Below are 19,961 nucleotides of genomic sequence, written 5' to 3'. Positions count from 1 at the left end.
GAAAGAATGTTCTAATCTGACATATTTAACAAAATGTTGTGATGGTCAATGATCTTGCTTGTCTTGTAGAAAAAAACTGAGAATTAGACTTAACTACTTTGTTTCAAGAACGTGGTCACTTCTGGTAGTTAAAAGCTTTTCGTAGAAAGCAGATGTTTATAAATGTCTCCCGAATGAGACCAAAGAAAAAATTTCAGGGCCTAAAGACGACAGCTGTTACCACAGAAAACAATGATAACATGAACTAAGGATAAAACCAGTACTGGAACAACATATATAATTTTCTAGTTTACTTGCTGTGGTGGTTTCTTTTTATTTAAATTTTTAATGTCAACTGAATCCACCCCTCCAGTCAGAAATTTCATCATTCTGAACCATCATCATGTTCAAAAAGTTTATTAAAGTAGTCGTACAAGATGTGTAGCTCTAAAAGTGAGAGAGGAGATGGAGCAGGCAGGGAAGAAGTGGAAGCAATGCTGGTAAACCCACCTTATGACTGGTATCCTTTCCACCCACTCTTTGAACTGCTCCATGCTTCCCATTCTTATGTTCTCACTAAATCCTTTCCTCTTCCAAAACTCCTCTCATGTTATCTCTCTCCACAGTGACCCTTTCCTCCTCAGCAGCCCTCACATAATCTGTACGGCAGCCCTACCAATTTCCTCATAATCTTCTTTCTCAAAAACCCTTCCTTCCCAGACTTCCTCAGTATCAACTTCTCTCCATTCTTCTCTACTTGTCACATACTTGTATCTTGACTTACCCTCCCCATCCAGACAGTACTATTGCTGCTGCCCTTCTCTTCCAGTTTCACTGCGATGATCGCCCCTCGGACTTTATTTCCTCTCTATGTATATTCCTTATTTTCCATTCCAAAGAAATCCTACTTCTTCCCTCATTTTTTTTGCCATCATTATTAACATGTGAGAAAAAAGAGGTACAAAATAATAGCCCACAGGGTAGCATTAAAAATGGTAAGATGCAAAATTAACGGCTTCTTGAAAGAAATACAAAAAGCAGTACATATGACAAATATCCAATACAGTTCAGATCTGCTGCTTACTAAACTGAAGTATTCATGGCTCTTTTGCATTTGTCTTCACAGAAGTACTTGTTTATGATCATTAGAGTAATTAGATGACTTTTTAAGTGAGATTGCACAGATTCTGCTCTTGGTCCCGTACTACTAACTGCAAAGTAGGAGGATGGAATAAAAAGGATAGATTTATGTACTACATAAAACTGAGTTGAAGTACATGCCTGTAATAATTTCTGGAGGACAGAATCAGATTTTAAAATGGGAAGTTGGATCTTAGTCTAATCAAATTTAGTCTAGTCTAATTTAAAAGAAGCCTAATCTAATTTAAAAGCAGAAAATAACTGGCTAGAAGCAGCCCAACAGTAGTCAATCTCAATCAGGTACTTATTGCATCTCATACCCTACTGCTGCGCAAACTCTAGTATATTTTTCATCATGCATCACCACCAACAACCGTGTGATGTTCTTGAAAAAATTAGAAATGTCATTCTGGAATCTGTTAACTCAAGTGCCCTGCAGTATTTTGGCTGCCTTTGGATACTGCAGCTCAAGTACTGCACAGGTCGGACAGTTCCACTGAGATGAACAAAAATACTAAGGGTTTAAAAATATAAAACAAAAATAGAAGACATGCGAGGGGAAAAAAAAGATAGTTGTTTATTCAGAAAAATATGTGGTTAAGGAGACATATGACAGAAGTCTTTCAATATTCAAAAGATTTTTATACCGGTGAAAAGATGAAGACAATAACTAAGCTTGCAGCAAATATTCAGATGAATTCTTAGGAAAAAATGTTCAACTATTAGAGGCAAATTGCTAAAAGGCTATCTATATAAGTTATAGAATACCCTCTATTGGATATTCTTAAATGCATATCAGAAAAGGGGCTGAATATGTTGGGTGTTGAGATGACCATTACTCTAAGCAGAAAAATCACGATTGGCCGAAGGCTGACAAATGCTGTAAACTGTAACACGACTCACATGCCTGGGGCATTGTGACAGATGAACCAGAGCCAACAAAAACTACAGTAAGGAAAGACCCTGCAGATACTATTTACAGCCATAAAACAAAAAGGAAGGAAGCAAAGTGGGCAGTACCATTTCACCATTACTGCTCTCCCCAGCTGCCATTTCCCTCAAAATGTATTGGCTGGTTCACCTCGCCCAATACACACATTCCTACCCAGACCCGTCATAGTCGTAGTAGGAAATCAGATGCCACCCCCTAGCAGTCTATAAAGGGAGGATTAGCCAATTTCTCCTCATCTGAATAATTCTCATAAGATGTGGAAGCCAGACAGTATTTTTTCTTTAGAATAATCCACAGAGAAAATGACAATTATTCTGAAACCTGAGAGGATCATGACAGAAACAATTTCTCATAAAATCATTATTAGTCATTTGTCTCACCATATGGAATTAAACTGAAAAGTAGCTAAACAAAAATTTGCTTTTGCTGTTTTCTGTTCCAATGCATTACCAACATGCCTCCTCCAGAACAGCAGTTTTGCTCCTTCCAGGACTGAAGGAAGGAAAATAGTGAAAGAAAAAAAAATTATGGATGAAACTGTCACAGCTGATTCCTAAAATGATGGTTCCACACAACCAAAAAGCATGACTGCATTTTCCTCTAAATCAAAGCCATATACCCTTGAATTTAGCAAATGTTTGATGAAAATAATGTTTTTGCTGTATTTATATGTGGCAGCTAGAGAAGTCACGTTTCAACCTTCTTCCTGTAAGCTGACTGAGATATTGCCTTGCTTGCACAGAACTGTAAACATAGGTAAGTGTATAATGAGGTAACGTAGTTTGAGAGCTTTTCCCCATTTAAGCACTAGGAAAAAGATAGTATCAGGAAGAGTGTATTTCCTGTGTCAGGGTTTCTGTGAGTCTACTTCAGGGAGCAGACCCTTCTATTAAAAGTGAATAATCCCTTTTTACTTATTGAAGCTATTTCATTTAACAGCTACTTGTTCTATGCATCTTTATGGAAACTGTAAGAATACAAAAGGAAATGTTTTGTTTAGATGAAATTCAGTATTCCGTATTTATTTATCTGGATATTATGATTTCTATAAAATCCAAGTAACAGCAAACCTCCGTGCATTTCTAAGACATCCTAAAGTAGTTCACGCATTAAAAATGAACTCTCTTCACACTGTAGATTTAAATAAAGTATCTTACTGTATCCATATACATTCGCAACTACTTTTGGACAACTAGACTGCAACATTTATCATGCTTATCTATAACACAGGCAGTAGAATGAGTTCGCCTTTCCTGTAATAATTATAGTTGCCTAATGGCAATGATATTACTACTTATTCTATCCTGAATTAAATTTTGCTTTTAAAAGTGATTTTACCCCCAATATTTCATTAAGCTTTGAAAGAAATTGTAAAAAGAGTAATGCTGACATATATTAATTTCTTCCTTAACTGGACTGTCCCTTAAGAAAATGTTCTATCTAAGCATTATTTTGTAAAATATCCTCCTGTAAAGATTGTCACATTCTTTTCTCATTTTTTAATGAAGTATACTTAGCAAAAATATATTTTAAACATTCTCAAAGAATGTATTTTTCTTCCAATATCGTGGTTCGAATTTCCAGTGCTGTAGTTCTAATTCCTTGAAGTCTTCTAGCTGATTACTTTATACCATTAAAATCAACTTCCTTCTAGGGCCATAGATGGAAAATAGAAGAAAATACCTGAACTTTGAAGTATAATTAAAAGCTACGTTTAAGTATTTGGTTTGATGTACTATCATACAGAACACTTTCAGCTTCAAGTAATCTCAAAACCCATCCATTTTATATTTTAAATCAGAAAACAGGTTTGGGGGAAGTATATTAATATTCTTGGTACGAGTACAATAAGTAACATCAGCTCAGTAGCATTAAACATTAAAAGCAGTATTCGAACAGTAGATAGGTGAACAAATCACACAAACAGACAGACACACACAATGAGTAAATGAGAGCAAAACATATCTGCAAGCATTTACCTGTACTCTCGCAGGAGAACTTTGTTTTTTCATCACATAGTCGTATAGTTCCATTACAGCCTTTTTCATCACTACCATCTTCACAGTCCTTTTCTCCATCACAGCGCCACAACTCAGGAACACAGTTCCCGTCAGGACTGCACTGAAATTCCTTCCCATTGCATCTTCGAGGAGAGGGAGTTTCTTAGAAAAATAAGCATTACATTGAAGAACTTGTTCATGTGAATTTTCTCCATGCCAAATCTACAATGACTTAGAATCCCCCTTCCTAACTAAAGCCAAAATCAAACTCCCCAAGTATTACACTCAAACCTCACTATTCCTTCCTAACTCACCACTTCAACACAAGCTTCAGACAAGCTCTCTCTTATCCTGCTCACTCCCTTCACTCCCCCCTCCACTACAGGCTCAAGGTAAATACCAATTTTTTGGTTTTGCACAGCTGTCAGGCAAGAACGAATTTGGAGATGTAAGAAGGGCCAAGGCTTATGAAGTTTTCCTGGTGTTTTGTAAGCCCTGCCTCTCACCCTAAAGCTACATTCCTTCCTCCTTCTTCATTCTCTTTTTTCCAACAAGGTCCATCTCCTAGTTCACAAAACATGAGAGGTCACACCTCTGCTCTGAAACAGGAGTCTGGCCCCAACACCTGCCTGCTTTGTGTTATTGCAGCACTGGCAGACTAGTTGTAGCCTTTCTGAATTCCACTGCAATGGACTTCAGTTCAGTGCAACTATGGAATCAGTCTTGAATGTTTCAAAACACAGTATATGATTTTAATTATTCATCACATAGTTAATTCTCTAAGTATTTTCTAGATGATGGCCTTTTCAATTTTATCCTTGCCCTCCTTTTCCCAAACTATTAGCACTGTGATTATTTCTAGTATTTCATAACATACTAACGATGATAACATGTACTTTAAAGTAATGAGAAAAATATACATCCATGTTTGTACCAAAAAGCATTATTTGAATACATTCTTATAGCACTGTCTATGAATATATGGTTTATTTTATTAAAAGTTGCCTTGTTTTTTTCTAAATAATCTGCATTCTTGCATTCTATCATAAATAAAGCAAAGACAAGTTACTGGAAAGTGTGCATCACGTAGCAGAGCAGGACACAGAAGATGCATGAACTGACAATAACTGTGTAAACCAGTGCTATTTCAGAGGCAGTGGTGCACATCCCAACATAACATGGTGTTGTATAAAAAGGTAGAGTGGGACTTCAAGCTCTGAGATGGATGTGAACAGGGCAGAAAGTGAGTAGTTTAGTTCCAGACCAATTATTTTGATACAGATAAATAATAATAATAATAATTTTTGTAAATACATAAAAATTAAGGACTTTATTTATGCACAGCATTACGCTAATTCATTTCTTTGTATGAGGTCTGCAACTAGATTTAGAATATAAACTCATGAAAAAAGGCCAGTAAAATAATGTACAGTTACTTTGTTGTTACTATGAGAAAAATATGAGAGAAAAATATTCCCTCATTCTTATCTGATTATTCTTTATCCTTTGCTACAAGCATCCTCACCTTCTCTCCCCACCCAAATAAATACAATGTATGGCATTTAAATGGGACTGTAGATGTTAAAAACATTTTTATGCTTCAGTAACACTATTGGGGGAAAAAAACAAAACAAAACAAAACAACTTGGATCACACAAAAATGAGAGTGTTACTGCATAAAACCCCCAGAATATATAAACGGTAATTTAAGGAATGCTGCTTATTGTCTCTTTTTGTAGGCAGCATGCATCTCTGCAAAAGGACAAACATCACATTTAGCATAATTCAGTAAAGTAAAACTACAAAACTTATCTCAGTATAATACCCATTCTGTTTTCAAATGCATTCTTCTTCTGTGATACACTTCTGTATTATCATATCACACTTGACATATTTTCCATTCCAACCTTTACCAAGGTTAAAAGCATTTTCTCTTTTTCTATTGACTGAAGATGGGTCCTCTATATTTATAATAAAGTATTCTCTGTGTTTGTAAGTGTTAAAATGTGGGAAGAAAATAAAGCTAACCTTCCTTGCTGCAGTTTGTTTTGGTTTCATCACTGAAATCTCCACAGTCATTGTCACCATCACACGCCCAATGACTTGGGATACATCTACCGTTATAACATCTGAACTGATCAGCAGAACACGAGTGAATACATCCTAGTTCATCACTTCCATCACCACAGTCGTCATCTGCAAATATTAATTTTCTTTATGATTTTAAAAGATAAAAAATCTGAATAAAATATGTGAGGACAAAAAGATATTTCCAAAAAGGCATCAGAAAAGTAACACGCAGTAAATAAAATAGTATGTTTACTGCCCACAGGCATATGGTAAAATTATTTCTAATGCAAGTAATTCCTTAACTCTAATTTACCAACAGGACTTGACTCTCTGTAATTTTTCATAGTCTAACCCCTTACACGTTTTCACAGTTATTCAATCACAGACAGCAGCAAGCATGAGAAGGTTGTAGATTTTCTTCATTTCTTCATTCATGTGTAACTACACAGGCTTCCAAACACAGTGGTTTTACTTTATTCTCAGTGATTTAAGTAACTTAGACAGTTAAGTACACCCACAAAGAGCTTCCTATAAACCAAAATGAAAACCTGATGTCAGAATTTCTTTTCAATAGTATTACAAACGTTGTTTCCATGTACTTGCAATAGTGCAAGGCAGAGAAAGACAGCAGCACATAAATAAGGGTGGAATGTAGTTTCTCATTACTCTAATGTTGTAGTCATTATAACAATCTTAAGCCAATTCCCATAATTTGAATGAATTCCTGTCAGCATCATAAAATTATAGTAATATCAAATGCTATGGTGGATGAAGAACCAACCCAATGTTATTTGGATTGTCATGACACCACTCCCACATCACAAGCTCTGAGGAAAGATTCATTTGAACAGCTGTCATTCAAATACGTATTCTTTCAGACAAAAGGAGTAACTACATTGTAAAGTCTTCCTGGCCTTCCCTCTTGAGGGATGCTATTTATTAAATTGAACTTGGCCACAACCAACAAAAAATTAGGTATTTTTGTCACTGGAAATATTTTGTTTTCTAAAAGTAGAAAATGCTTGCATATGAGATAGCTTAGCTTTAAAAAAAAAAAAATAATGAAAGATTACATGACACTTCATTCTACAGAATATACTATTTGTAACTATTACTATATCCACTGCATCATTTCTTATATGAAGCTCCAATATTGCTGCTTTCTAGGTCAGGTCAGGAATTTAAAAATACTATATTTATTCTCTGACCACTTACCAGCCAAACTGGCAATATCAGTCTCAGAAGAAAAGAATGGGTATCAAAGCAATATTTATGTAATATCTACCATACTCATTTCAGATATGGAACACTTAATACTTGCCTGAGTCACAGAGCCATTTGCTGCTAATGCATCTTCCATTTTTGCATATAAATTGAGTTAGTGGCTCACACGTTGGGAATTCTGTGAAAGTGTTCAGAAAGAAATAAAAACTATTTATTGTATATCCTCTTTAGTAACATCCTTCCACCCTCCTATATGCATAAATTACACAAGTCTATTGTATCAAATGTTTGTACCTGCCAGATACTTAATATGGAGAGGAGAAAAAGGTGAGACACCAAAAAGAGAGGATAAAAAGACTTTCAACTGTAGATGCTATTCCAAACCCTATCCTTCCTCAACACGGACCACTGAAATGCATCATTCTGTGTCATATGGCATGGTCCTATATTCCCATCAGACCAGGATTGTCTTTGCCACTAAGCATGCTAATATTTACAACTACTTATAACTTGACTAACAGAAACCGTATTTTCAATGTTTTTATTTGTATTAAAAAAGTTCTCCAATTGCAATAACACCGCCAGTAAAAGACAGGAAATGGAAGACATTTTTATAAAATAAGATTGAGTACCAAGCAAAAAAACAGTCAAGAAAGAAAGTTACTGTACACTGACATAATAAAATCAAAAATTAAAATGTCAGTATTTAGAATCACAGAATTGTTTAGGTTGGAAAAGACCTTTAAGATCATCCAGTCCAACTATAAACCTAGCACTGCCAAGCCCACCACTACACCATGTCCCTAAGCACCACATCTACACGTCTTTCAAATACCTCCAGGGATGGGGACTCAACCACTTCTCTGGGCAGCCTGTTCCAATGCTTGACAGCCCTTTCGGTGAAGACATTTTTCCTAATACCCAGTCTAAACCTCCCCTGGTGCAACTTGAGGCCATTTCCTCTTGTCCTGTTGTGTGTTACTTGGGAGAAGAGCCCAACACCCACCTCACTACAACCTCCTGTCAGGCAGTTGTAGAGAGCAATAAGGTCTCCCCTCAGCCTCCTCTTCTCCAGGCTGAACACCCCCAGCTCCCTCAGCGGCTCCTCAGAAGGCCTGTGCTCCAGACCCTGCACCAGCTTCGTTGCCCTTCTCTGGACACGCTCCAGCACCTCAATGTCTTTCTTGTATTGAGGGGCCCAAAACTGGACACACTATTCCAGGTGCGGCCTCACCAGCGCCAAGTACAGGGGAACAATCACCTCCCTGCTCCTGCTGGCCACACTATTCCTGACACAAGCCAGGATGCTGTTGGCTTTCTTGGCCACCTGGGCACACTGCTGGCTCATGTTCAGCCAGCTGAATGATTTACAATCATTTACAATAATTTCCTCCAAGCATTCCAGGAAAAGTAGTAGAAAACTGAGACAATATCATTCATAAAGTAGAGATTCATCTATATTACACAGAGATTTGTTTTTATAATTGTCTATTATGTTTCACACAGAACAACTTGAATATTTTCACACTTTTTCTTCTAAAACCAATGACATGCACTCATACCATTAACATGTTAAACAGTGCTTGTACCTATTCAGTTTGGAAAATACAAGATCTACTTTATAAAACCTGGCAATTTCTAGGAAACAATCTGAAAGTCTAACTTGATTCAAAGGAATAAGGAGGAGCCATAATTCTCTATGCAGATCATCAAGAGAATAAGATACCTCCCAGTAACTGATACCTAATGCCAACCAAAGATGACAATATGAACAATCTGCCTGAATTGTTACTTAAAGGCAAGTTTGTCCTTCACTGAAGGATTTCAGGTTGGAAGTTCCTACACAGTACATCCCAAATGCAACAGAAAGAAATGTCTAAAATGGTGCATAGTCCTGTCAGCCACATCAAAACTGCCCAAGATTAGAACAACTCTCCAAATGTATTCCTCATTAGGTTGCTCTGACTACATTGGGTTGTTCTAGTGTTGGTACAACTGAGGCGACAAAGCTAAACTTCACAAAGATTTTGAGAGTTAGGCCATGTAATGAGAACAGATTACTTTTTCTAAACTTTTAAAACATGCCAAATAACTGCTAAATTTATTGCTAAATAAATGTCATCAGCATGCCCATTCACCATCAAATTATAAGGCAGAATGAAAAATGAAATTTTTGATACATTTGCACAACCACAGTGCTCGAGGATAAATAAACAAGATTCTAAACCATGAAAACTTTGTAAAGTATGGCCAAACTGAAAAACAGCAGGTGAAATAAATGCTGATTAAATGATCTGAAGAAATATTGCAGATCAGCTGACAGAATACCATATGAAACACATGGGAAGAAATTAAAAAGATCACATTAACATCTGTATATTGCTAAGGTGTCTAAGAACACAATGTACAGCTAGTCAGATAAACTATTCTAGTACCAAGCGCCATGATGTACCACCACATAGAATATTATCATTTCAGAGATTGCAAAATACAGTGAGTCCACTGGGATCACCTATTCTACCTCTGTACACAACAGAACTTACCTGATTTGAAGCATGTCAATTAGAAGTCTACCTTAATAACATTCTCATTTTCACTCACATAATGATTTTATTTTGATTTAGATTTTATCAAATATGCCATCTATTTTGAAGTAACTGATCAGATATCAATTACTGTCAATATAAAATTGGCTTTCTTTTTTTGTGGTTTATATCACTATTAAAAGAAGAAAGAGGAAGGAAGTAATAAGAAATAAGACAGGAGAAAGCAGGTGAATATTCCAGGAAGCATAACAACTATTTATACATAAAAACCCTGAGAAATTTTGAATGCAGTTATAGAAGAAGATGATGCTGAGAATTACATATGGACTTAAAGTAACAACATAAACTCAGCTAATGGGTATTAGCTAGTTGCCAGTCATGAATAATTCAAAATTAAACAAACTTAAGGGATTATGGATCAACAAAATTTACTGATTGGATCCTACATGTTGCCTTCCATAGATTCTCTGGTAATTGAGGTCCAGGAGATTTATGTTTATGGAACACAGGGCATCACAGCATCAGCCCATGACTTTAATTTATGCATTTACTTTCTATTTTTTTCTCACTGTCCACTGCAAGTGCTTAACAGGTATTTTTTGATTCAGAGATTTTTGCAGAAAAACTGCTATCAGTAACAGAACTCTAATAACTCTACTGAAAATGTTTACAGCAGTAAGAAGTTTCAAAAAAGCAACAAAGAAAGATAATGTTTTATCAACTACATTGCTTTCATAGTTTGATTTTGATTAAGAAACAATACATTTTTATAACAGTGAATCAAGTTAGAATATCAGCTATGTCTGAGAAACACACAGGTCTAACTACTAAGTATCCTAACAAGTACACTTTAGATTTTAAAATTTTTCTGCACAACCTGTCACTTCATGTGTATATAGCTGATGTTACTAAAATAATCAGTCAGCATTCTTTCTTGAAAACTCTTGAAAAGTCAATTCAGAAACATATCCTATTATATTGCGACACACTTACTAATTCATATTACTAAGTCAAATAATATCACAAATATTACCTTGTAAACAGGGAACACCCTGATACAATATTTTGCAGACAGCTCATTGACCCTTTTGCTCTCAGACTCACAGCAGTTACCTGTGACCTGCCAAACAGATGAAGGCAGTCATGCTGACTTACAAAAAGCCTTAATTGTTTGGAAGCAGCTGATTAGAGAAGAGTGCACCACTCTTTGCAATATCTCAGCAAAGCGGCAATCAGCACAGCTGCTGATACTATCTCATGATATAACCAAGACAGACTAATTTTTTCTGCAAAATACATCAAAATATCCTTCTGTTCAGACCTGAAACAGTCTGATTTTATTGACATTTAGAGTATGCTGAGGGGTCCTATGTGAAGAGGTATGTGGCCGAGATTAATAGCTATTTTTGAGGGTGACGGTATTTGATAATGGGCTGTAAATTAGAAAGTGTTGACTGATCTGCATACTTGGTATTATAGTTAAAAACTCATTACTAGAAAATGCAGCCTTTGCTTTGGGTTTATTTATTAATCAAATAACTGATATTTGTCATTTCAGAAAGAATATTACCAGTTCATATAAGACCAAAATGACCCCTCGTACTTTTTCTGTTAGTTCACGTGAAGAGATCCTTAGATGTTTAACTTTTTATAGAATAATTCTACTTTTTTCCCCAAAAGAAAATTGACTTACCACAGGATGTCATTTCATCAGTTTCATCTCCACAGTCATCCTCCCTGTCACATAGCCATGATGTCGGAATACAGCGTCCATTCCCACAAGAAAATTGGTCAACCTGACACGTTCTTGCTGTCAAGACAAAACACTCCAAAAATGCAAGGGAAATGGACTAAATCTGTTAGGTCTCTTGGTGCACGTCTGTATGTAGAAGTTGCAAGTCTGGAGGGCATCTCCTGGCCTGCTGCACATTTTAACCTCAGCTGACTAAACATCATTCACCTCCTTTGATTTCAGAAAAAAACCTGAGGTCATCTGCAGGACTGCGTTCTACCTCTGTTCTTAGTAGAATTCTTAGTGGTTTCTTCAACATATGAGAACATGAAGTTTTATATGTAATTATGTAAAACTAGGTGGTAGAAGAGCATTAATGTTTGATAAAATAACATTAGTGCTAGAGTTGAAGTAAACAAAAATCAGGGCATAAAAATCTCTAACTTAAAATTGGAAGATTAACAAATTGCATTTCATAACATAAACAATGATCTAGCGAGATTCATATTTGCACAGAAAAATGGTAATAGAGCATGTGTGTGATGTGCCTGACCTCACTGTTCTTAGATTCTTTGCCTTTGCAAATATGCAACTGTAATGATCCGTTAAAGGAAACGGTGTATGTATGTCTTCTGAAGAAATAAAGATCACTAAAAGAAATCATGCTATGGAACTACATAAATTACTTTGAAAGCTGATGAACAGTAAAACTACAATTAAAAAATCTTCCATATAAAACTGACATTACTTATAATTTTGTTTATTCAAAATGTGAACACGTAACTACAATGCCAGTGACAATGACACAGATTTTGATTCCAAATTTAAGCTTTTAGAGTTCATCTAAATGTGATTCCACACTTTAAAAAAATTACTGATATATCAGAAACCCCAATAATCAAAAGATTATTTCATTTGCTATTCTCAATTACCATTTTCCTGTTTCTTCACAGAAATAGCCCAAAATACAATAGAAGAATAGAAGTTTAGAATATTTCAAAGAAGTGTTTTTTAAAACATGACTAGTGTTTGTTATTGCAGGAACAAAAGGAAAAACAAGAATACAATATTCAGCCCACAGCCAACTGACATAGGGACGCAAAAGATGGTCTTTAAATCAGAGTCTATCCTACAAGCAAACAGTTGAATATCTTAGAGTCATAGAATCTTTTAGGTTGGAAAAGACCTTTAAGATCATCCAGTCCAACCATTAACCTACACTACCAAGTCCACACTAAACCAATCAAGGGTAGACTAGACTAAACCATGTCCCCAGGTGCCACGTCTACCCGTTTTTTGAACACTTCCAGGGATGGTGACTCCACCACCTCTCTGGGCAGCCTGTTCCAATGCTTGACTACCCTTTCCGTGAAGAAATTTTTCCTAATATCCAACCTAAACCTCCCCTGGCGCAGCTTGAGCCCATATTGAAGGATATCAAGATGTATTAGAATCTGCAATAACACTGTAGAGGCGATATGGATGCTATAGGTCTGCATTTGTGCTAGAGTGCTTTTAGCCAAACTGCACAAGTAACAAAGTGAACAGGTTATTATACACATGAAAATGTAAATCAAGGAAAATGAGTTCAGGGAATATTTTAATATACAAAGCATGTTGTCTATCATTGCATTTCATTTTAAAATAGTCATCAGCTTATTGATGCCTGATATTTTGTATATCAGAACTTTAAGGATTCTTTAGTGTATTCTACCATCAAGCACTAAACATCACTTCCATACAAGCAAAGGACAGATTTGGAACTCAGTGATTTATTGCAGTGAAATAAATACACCATCTTCATCTTGGTATTTCCTTAAAAATCAACTATACGGTTAATACCTTACAAATGAAAACAATTTCAAGCTACCAAAGGGAAACTGAATAACTGATTATGTTTTTGTCAGCATAAAATAAAATTTACTAGTGACATGGCACCCATAACAGCGTGTTAACAAACAGAATTCTAACTGACAAAAAAGATTTAGCAGGGACAAATTTGTACCTAAGAAGTGCTTTGACAGTCAACCCATATGGATAGATTAAGTGCTGAATTACTTTGGAAAGCACAGTCAAGCACTAGGATTAAGTAAAATATAATTTGTATTCCAACCTTAGTGGCATCAGAATCTGCATTAATTTAAAATGGCAATAATCAGATTACAAGCAGCAGACTGGTTCAGTTCAGTTCAGTCCTGAACTGTTTATGGAACTGGAGTTAGAGAACTTGTATGCACAACCAAGTAAAATCTTTACCTGCACAGGTTTTATTTGATTCATCTTCATTATTACCACAATCATTAGCTCCATCACAAAGCCACCTCTTGGGAATGCAGTGATTATTCTGGCACTTAAACTGATCATCAGGACAACTATGATTGACTGGGGAGAAAAAAAGAGGTTTTTTTCCTAAGAAAATAATCAGAGAAAAACAGCTGAAAAGAACAGATTAAATGGTATTCCCTGGTGATGCAGTTAGTATGGTTATCCTGTATATATGATCACCATGATATAAAAATTGTTTAGCAAACCAGTCAATTAAAAATACTGCAGTACTTCCATCATAAATTAAACAATACATGGTAAAGAGTCTCCTATCGTACCAGTGTCAGTATGGAGATCCTTTTCTGTTAACTACTAGGTGTAAAAGGTAGCAACATTGTAAAATGTTGCTATTTCCTTAACAAAAAATATCCTCAGTCACGTTTTATCAATGTGATGAGGTTTGCAGACTGAAATGCATATAAACAAAAAAAAAAAACACCAAAGGGAACAGATGTGAGCGGCTAAGTGCATATTCAAAATATTATACCACAGTGAGCAGGGATTTGGGCAGGGTATAAAATGGTTCTAAAATGATGCACATTACTGTCAATGGCCACATATAGATCTGCTGTTTACTTACCATGAAATTGTAGGTGTCAAAAAGTGAAATATGCAACACAGTGTAAAACTGACAAAAAAAATCTCATATTCAAGAGCGAACAAGGTATCTCACAAACGTGTTTTTGCCAGCTACCAAATATCATGGGAAGGATGAAGACTGAAAGCACAGAATTTATGTAAGTACTATTGGCCTGCTCTTACAGCTGTATTAAGTATATATGGTCTGCTTCTTTCATGCTAATAACAAGATCTATTTTTAGCAATTCTTCCTAATCTTGATCTACACAAGAGCAGTAAAGTATACACAGTTTCAAATGCTGGGTTAAAAACCATCTCAAGCTATTTTCCACCTACTCAGCCATCTGCAGTCTCTTTTTTAAAATTTAACATGTATCTGGAAATGAACGGTATTTAAAATGAAAGGACATCTTGTAGGCTTATCCTTGACATTTCGGTAGCTTTTATCTTTGACCTTTCTACCTATTCTTCCTATTGAAAACAACACTGAGCGAGTGTGATATCAATAGCACATGAACCCTTTACGAGTGCTTTGTGTGGAGGGTGCAAGAACACTGGAAGTAAAGATTAATTAATAATATGAGCAGAAAGGTATTCCAAATCTCATAATACTTACAAAGCAACGTAGTTTGCAATGTGACTGGAGAACAAAACTGTTATCATCCATGTAATAAAATTAAAAACTTAAGACTTTTTTTTTTTAAAATCTGACCTCAATATTAGACATAGATATTGTTTTAAATGGTAGTTAAGTTTTTGCTCATATGTATTTACTAACATGTTGCGTGTGTATTCTACTAATAACTGCAAATATTTCAGACTAACTCAAAAAGAACTATTGAAGTTACTATAGCAACTGCTGAAAAGAGATTATGGTTATCACACTGGTCACTTAAACTGTATATCACATACAGATTTGGGACCAGATTATGATTTCATTTATATCTGTATAAAACCTCTGAGAATTACAAGCTTTGATCAATGAATTGGTCTAAATTACACTAATTTAAATGAGAATCAAGTCAACTCTGCCAAACGATTTTCTTTCTCACTGTCTTTATTAGTTGAGCTCCTTATTTAAGCGTAAGAATCCCTGGTATTAAAATAAAATGTTGGTAAGCACTACAATTCAGAACTGGTCAAATGTTTTGAAAAGAATTAGGACTGACATGAGTAACGACTACTATGTGGAGCTATCAAAATACATAAATGCAGGAAAAAAAAACCAAACTGGCTAGGTAACAGCCACAGAGAAAAAGACCTAGGCATTACAGAGGATCAGAAGCTCAGTATGTATCAGCAACACCAGGCCAGAGTGAAGCAGGCAAGATTTACCGAAGGATGTATAAGCAGGACTATCAACACTCACAAACACATTCTCTCAGCTTAACCAGCTTCACAAAGGCCTCAGCAGAAGTACATACATCCAGTTTTGGACATCCAACCTAAGGATCGCTTGGCAAAGTTGAGAAAAGAGCAATGACACCTTAAAAAACCCATAAGCTACTGGAAAAAAAGAACAGATTAGAGGTGTTTTGTCTCAAAGAGATAAGAACGAGAGACTGCGATAAGAGTTTCCAGACACACAGAACAATGCTGCACAGTAGAAGAGTGTATCAGTTCTTCATGTCTACAACTGACAGGAAAAAAAAAAAAAATGTATTTTCATTTCAGTAAAGGAGATTTGTTTAGAGAAATGATATAATGATAGAAACAGCATTGCAACAAACCGAGTAAGGAAAGGAATTTTCACTGCTGCAACTCTAATTTTATAGCAGGCTACCTAAGTGTCTTCCAGGAATGACACAGATATATAATTGGTATGTTTTCTATTATTTTTCATTTCAACATTGGGACTCCTCTACAGCAAAAAAATACAGCTCTAGTAAAACTGCATTTTTAAAGACAAAGTACATCTAATTCCAAACCAGAAGTGTGTGTGGTGGTGGTTTTTTTTGTTTTGGTTTGCTTTTGGGGGGGTTTTGTGGTTTTTTTTCTTTTAAAAAATACATTACAGAATAACAGAAATGTTTAAGGTTGGAAGGAACCTCTTGAGGTCACCTAGTCTAATCTCCTGCTCAAGCACGGACAACTACAGCAGGTTTCCCAGGACTGTGTCCATATAAGTTTCGAGTATCTCCATAGGCAGAAACTCCACAACCTCTCTGGGCAATCTATTCCAGCATTTGACTGTCCTCACAGTAAAAAACATGTTTTCTTGTGTTCAGATAAAATTTCATGCTTTTCAATTTGTGTCCATTGCCTCTTGTCCTGCTAGTGGGCACTACTAAGAACCTGGCGCCCAGTTCTTCATTCCATCTTCTTCCACCAGGTATCTATACACATTGGTAAGACGCCTCCTGAGCCTTTCCTTCTGCCCCAGACTGAACAATGCCAGCTCTTCCAACTTCTGGGACAGATGTGCCAGTCCCTTAATCATCTTAGTGGTCGTTTCCTGGACTCGCTCCAAGAAGTCCCTATCTTTTTCATACTGGGGAGCTCAGAACTGGACAGAGTCCTCCACATATGACCTCATCAGGGCTGAGTAGCGCGGAAGGATCACATCCCTCAACCTGATGGTGATGCTCTTCCTAAAGCAGCCCAGGATGCTCCTGGCCGCCTTTGCCATGAGGCGCATTGCTGGCTAATGGTCAGCTTGTTGCCCACTAGGACCCCAAGGTCCTTGTCTGCAAAGCTGCTTTCTAGCTGGGCAGACCCCACCATATACTGATGCCTGGAGTTACTCCTCCCCAGATGCATTTCTCCTTGCTGAATTTCACCATATTCCTCTCCATCCAATTCTCCAGCCTGTCAAGGTTCCTCTGAATGGCAGCACACTCATCTGGCACGAGCCACTCTTCCCAGCTTCAGATCATCTGCAAACTTGCCAAGTGTGCACTTTGTCCAAGTGTATTGGGTCTGCGTGGCAAGGTTTTGGTAGCCGGGGGGGCTACAGGGGTGGCTTCTGTGAGAAGATGCCAGAAGCTTCCCCTATATCTGATAGAACTAATGCCAGCCGTCTCCAAGATGTACCCACCGCTGGCCAAGGCCAAGCCCATCAGCGACAGTGGTAGCGTCTCTGGGATAACATAGTTAAGAAGGGGGGAGAATAAAACCCAACTGGGACACAAACTGCAGCTGGAGTGAGGAGTGAGAATATGTGAGAGGAACGACTGTGCAGACACCCAGGTCAGTGCCGAAGGAGGGCAGGAGGTGCTCCAGGCACGGAGCAGAGATTCCCCTGCAGCCCTGGTGCAGCCTCTGGTGAGGCAGCTGTGCCCCTGCACCCATGGAGGCCCCCGGGGAGCAGAGATCCCCCTGCACCCGGGGAGGAGCCCACGCCGGAGCAGGGGGATGTGCCCCAAGGAGGCTGGGACCCTGGGGGAAGCCCGCGCTGGAGCAGGCTCCTGGCAGGAGCTGTGGCCCCGTGGGGAGAGGAGCCCAGGCTGGAGCAGGTTTGCTGGCAGGGCTGGGGACCCCGCGGGGGACCCACGCTGGAGCAGGCTGCTCCTGAGGGGCTGCACCCATGGAAGGGACCCACGCTGGAGCAGTGCACAAAGAACTGCAGCCCGTGGGAAAGGCCCACGTTGGAGCAGTTCATGGAGGACTCTCTGCTGTGGGAGGGACCCACGCTGGAGCAGGGGAGGAGGGGGCAGCAGAGACAACGTGTGATGAACTGACCCCAAACCCCATTCCCCATCCCCCTGAGCCCCTCGGCGGGAGGAGGAGGAGAAATCTGGAGTGAAGTTGAGCCTGGGAAGAAGGGAGGGTGGGACGAAGGTGTTTTAAGATTTGGTTTTATTTCTCATTACCCTACTCAGTTTTGATTGGCAATAAGTTAAACTGGTTTTCCCCAAGTGGAGTCTGTTTTGCCCATGATGGTAATTGCTGAGTGATCTCCCTGTCCTTATCTCGACCCATGAGCCTTTCCTTATATTTTCTCTCCCCTGTCCAGTTGAAAAGGACAGTGATAGAGCGGCTTTGGTGGGCATTTGTCATCCAGCCAGGGTCAACCCACCACACCAAGTCATTAATGAAGAGGTTACTGGCCCCAGCATTAACCCCTGGGGCACACTGCTAGTCACTTGGCTCCAACTGGACATTGTGCCACTGACCACAAGCCCCAAGGCCCAGTCATTCAGACAGTTTCCAATCCATCTCACTGTCCACTTACCTAACCCATCCTTTGTCAGCTTGTTTATGAGGATGTTACGGCAAACAGTGTCAAAAGCCTTACTGAAGTTGAGGTAAAGAATATCCACTGCTTTTCCCTCGCCCATCAAGCTAGTCACATCACTGTAGCAGGCTATGAGGTTCTCCTCAATAAATCCATACTGACTACTCCCAATCACTTTCCTGTCCTTCATGTCTTTGGAAATGGTTTCCAGGACTAATTGCTCCGTCACTTTCCTAGAGGTTGAGGTGAGGCTGGCCCTGCTTTGTGAAGGTTGGACTAGAGATATTCTGAGGTCCCTTCCAACCTGAATTATCCTGTGACCCATATGAAAAAGTGCAGTAGTGGGAAACAAAGCAAAAAATACCAACATTTAAAGAATCAGAAATGACGACGTCAAAAACAAAAGATGACTGCTCTTGGACTATGCTATGAAACAAGTACACGAGAGTCATTTGAAAGGACTACTATTATTATATGCAGGACAAGAAGAAAATGAAGGATTTACATGAATGACTTAAGGATTATTGCTTTTGTTTGACTCCCCTCAGACATACATTATTTTTTTTCCATTTTTAAAACTAAAGTATGAATTGTGGGTTAAAATCTAAAAGCATACATACAGCAAATTTCAGAATGCTCGTCACTGCCATCCAGACAGTCATCATCCCCATCACAGCGCCAGCGATCCTGGATACAGCGCTTGTTGTTACACTGAAACTGTTCAGCTTTGCACAACTGTGGTAGCACTTCTCCATGTTTAACTAGGAAAAATATCCAAGAAGCACATCTGTTTTATCAGCTTGATACATACAGAATGCAATACTACCTCTACATAAATAGATATAAATACTCATTATCACTCTTCAGAACATTTTTTAGTAAACTTTGCATATTTGAGGTAATTCCACCTGAAGCCTGTAGCAGCATGCATATCTGAGTGTATGGTTGAGGCAATATATTTTTAATAAATGGAAGAACTCTGAACAGAATGGCACTCAAACTGTTTTTTAAATTGATGCGTAGATGATAGTGTAAAAATATCAGTTTAAAATATTGCAATGCCTCGTCAACAGTGAAAAGAAAATATTCTTACAGACACAGACCAAATTCTGGTGCTTGTTAAAGGGCTAGAAAATGATTACTGAAGAGCTGACTCTTGTGTCCAAACAACAACTCAAACACCTGCATTATGCACTGGTACAGACTCAGCAAAGAAGAAAGGATAAAATTCTACTGA

The 19,961-nt window shown here is 37.8% G+C and overlaps 1 protein-coding gene across 1 annotated transcript in view; it reads right to left on the bottom strand.

Moving 5' to 3' along the window:
• LRP1B (LDL receptor related protein 1B) overlaps window positions 1–19,961 on the bottom strand; it is a 584,315-nt gene that overhangs the window by 257,740 nt on the left and 306,614 nt on the right. The window contains exons 15-20 of the mRNA XM_075711708.1: window positions 19,345–19,485; window positions 13,900–14,025; window positions 11,605–11,721; window positions 7,463–7,543; window positions 6,100–6,267; window positions 4,051–4,233 (exon numbers count right to left, since the gene is read on the bottom strand). Of these exons, the coding sequence (XP_075567823.1) occupies window positions 4,051–4,233; window positions 6,100–6,267; window positions 7,463–7,543; window positions 11,605–11,721; window positions 13,900–14,025; window positions 19,345–19,485 (816 nt within the window). The remainder of the gene's footprint in view (window positions 1–4,050; window positions 4,234–6,099; window positions 6,268–7,462; window positions 7,544–11,604; window positions 11,722–13,899; window positions 14,026–19,344; window positions 19,486–19,961) is intronic.

This window comes from Pelecanus crispus, chromosome 5 (assembly GCF_030463565.1).
Source record: "Pelecanus crispus isolate bPelCri1 chromosome 5, bPelCri1.pri, whole genome shotgun sequence".
In the NCBI taxonomy this organism is placed as follows: Eukaryota; Metazoa; Chordata; class Aves; order Pelecaniformes; family Pelecanidae; genus Pelecanus; species Pelecanus crispus.
Note: the sequence above shows the minus strand (reverse complement) of the source record. Positions and strands in the feature narration are given on the sequence as shown.